The 2,142-nt window shown below is 47.0% G+C and overlaps 1 protein-coding gene across 1 annotated transcript; it reads left to right on the top strand.

The window, feature by feature from the left end:
* Window positions 1-6: 6 nt before the first annotated feature.
* Window positions 7-2,129, top strand: LOC116380556 (sortilin-related receptor-like). The gene is made up of 3 exons (XM_031842458.1): window positions 7-706; window positions 1,114-1,286; window positions 1,624-2,129. The coding sequence occupies exons 1-3, from the start codon at window positions 685-687 to the stop codon at window positions 1,822-1,824; spliced, it is 396 nt and encodes a 131-aa protein (XP_031698318.1). The 5' UTR covers window positions 7-684; the 3' UTR covers window positions 1,825-2,129.
* Window positions 2,130-2,142: the final 13 nt, after the last annotated feature.

Here is a 2,142-nt window from a genome sequence, read left to right as displayed (position 1 = left end):
GCAGAGCAGAGCCTTCGTGTTTATAAAGGGTGAGCAGAGCAGAGCCTCCGTGTTTATTAGCACGATGTGCACTCACAGATACACGACTCTTCATACGGCCAGCTCTCTAAACTACCTCGTATTCATTCTGGCATATGGCTCCAGAGCTTCATCTGTCAAACTCTTGTAATATTGAAGAGATATAACTTTTCTTTTCTGTGATTTTCACTTTATTTGCTTATTGACTAACTAACGAACTAAACTGCTGAACCGACAGAAATGAAGGGAAGTAGTTTGGTAATTAAATTAAATCCAGTTTATTATCCTCGGGTTGACGCATCGATGTTTTTATATTCGTGGAGAAGCTGCACATGTTTTTAAACTCTGTTTTCTGCTGCTTGTTTTATTATTATTATTATTATATGCTCCTTATGACACAATAATAATTAGCATCCACTGTTTTATTATTTTTATTTATTTTTCATTACCAGAGAAATCCCCCAGAATGCAAAGCAGCCTTTGTTCTCTTTATTGCTGATGTGGAGGGATCGTATGTCAGCGTCATCACATGTTTGGTGAGATCGCCCCCTGGTGGTGAATGAAGGGAAACACATAACGGTGTGTTTGTGTTGCTGCTGCAGCTACAGGAGGGTTCCAGGAGACAGCTGCAGAGGAGGAGACGTGGAGTCCAGGCTGGATGGAGAGATGCTGCCGTGTCCGGTCGGAGGTAAAGCTGCTCGTTTCCTCCATCATGTGGTCGCTCTGTCGCTTCATTCACTGTCAGAACACATCTTTTAGTCTCTTTATAGCGTTCTCTTGACTCCTGTTCTCCAGAAGAGCAGTGTGTCTTATTAAACACTCACCTCTGCTCTTGACATGTTTGGGGGGGATGGAGATGAAGTGACTGTCGTAAATTAAAACAAGATGAAATCACTGAAATTTCCGTCTGAGCCCCAAAACCCAGACGGCGGGATTAAAAAGTTTTCTTAGAACAATTTGCCAAAACTTCCCCGTTTATCGCAGCCAGAAGCTGTAAAAACCGTCATTATCGTCAGATTTTCATCTTTCCGACGGTCTTTGAAACACAACCATGTGATGTTTAAGTGTCACTCTCGTCTCCTCTGCTGCGTCCAGAGAGCAACGAGTTCATCCTGTACGCGGTGAGGAACTCCATCCACCGCTACGACCTGGCCACCGGCACCGACCAGGCGCTGCCTCTGGCCGGCCTCCGGGAGGCCGTGGCTCTGGACTTCGACTACGACAGGAACTGCCTGTACTGGGCCGACATCTCGCTGGACACCATACAGGTTAGTGGGGGGGATTCAAGAGGGGGGGGGGTTCCAACAGTTTTCTTTCGATGCATAAAGCTTAAACAGACGCGGATCAATAAACAAACAACAAACATGATTGGATGAGACTCGACCAACCACTCTGCTGTCCTCTCTCTCTCTCGCTCTCGCTCTCTCTCTCTCTCTCTCGCTCTCTCGCTCTCTCGCTCTCTCTCTCTCGCTCTCTCTCTCGCTCTCTCTCTCGCTCTCTCTCTCTCGCTCTCTCGCTCTCTCGCTCTCTCTCGCTCTCTCTCTCGCTCTCTCTCTCGCTCTCGCTCTCTCTCTCTCTCTCTCGCTCTCTCTCTCTCTCCTGCAGCGTCTGTGTCTGAACGGCAGCACGGGTCAGGAGGTCGTGGTGAGGAAAGATCTGCAGAACGTGGAGGCTCTGACCTTTGACCCCATCAGCAGGCTGCTCTACTGGGTCGACGCCGGAGCGCAGAAGATCGAGGTACAGAGAGCGTCTGAATGTGCTTCAACTGATCCAGACTCACGTTGTTATGAGACTGCTTCATTTTAGACAGTCAACACTCATAAACATTATGAGTGTTGACTAACGTTGTGTTCCACACGGTCACTTATTCATGTCATGCAGTGAATGCAGTTAGACATTAAGGCAAAACACCTTTTAAGATATCAAAGGTTGTGGTCACATCTGTGTTTTGTGAGCAGATGCTCCAGATGTGTCCTCACTTCTATTTTTCGTGGTCAAAGGAGCGGCTGTAAAACGGGATCAACACATTTCATTTAAAAAATCTTCACAGTAAAAGTCCCCCGTTATTTGTGCTGCCTCGTCTTCCTCCCTGCACTTTTATTTCACTTGTTTCGTTGAAGAAGC

This window comes from Anarrhichthys ocellatus, unplaced genomic scaffold, assembly GCF_004355925.1.
Source record: "Anarrhichthys ocellatus isolate YVR2014 unplaced genomic scaffold, GSC_Weel_1.0 scaffold7673, whole genome shotgun sequence".
NCBI classification, from domain to species: domain Eukaryota; kingdom Metazoa; phylum Chordata; class Actinopteri; order Perciformes; family Anarhichadidae; genus Anarrhichthys; species Anarrhichthys ocellatus.
The sequence above is the reverse complement of the archived record's forward strand: the minus strand, read 5'-3'. Positions and strand labels throughout refer to the sequence as shown.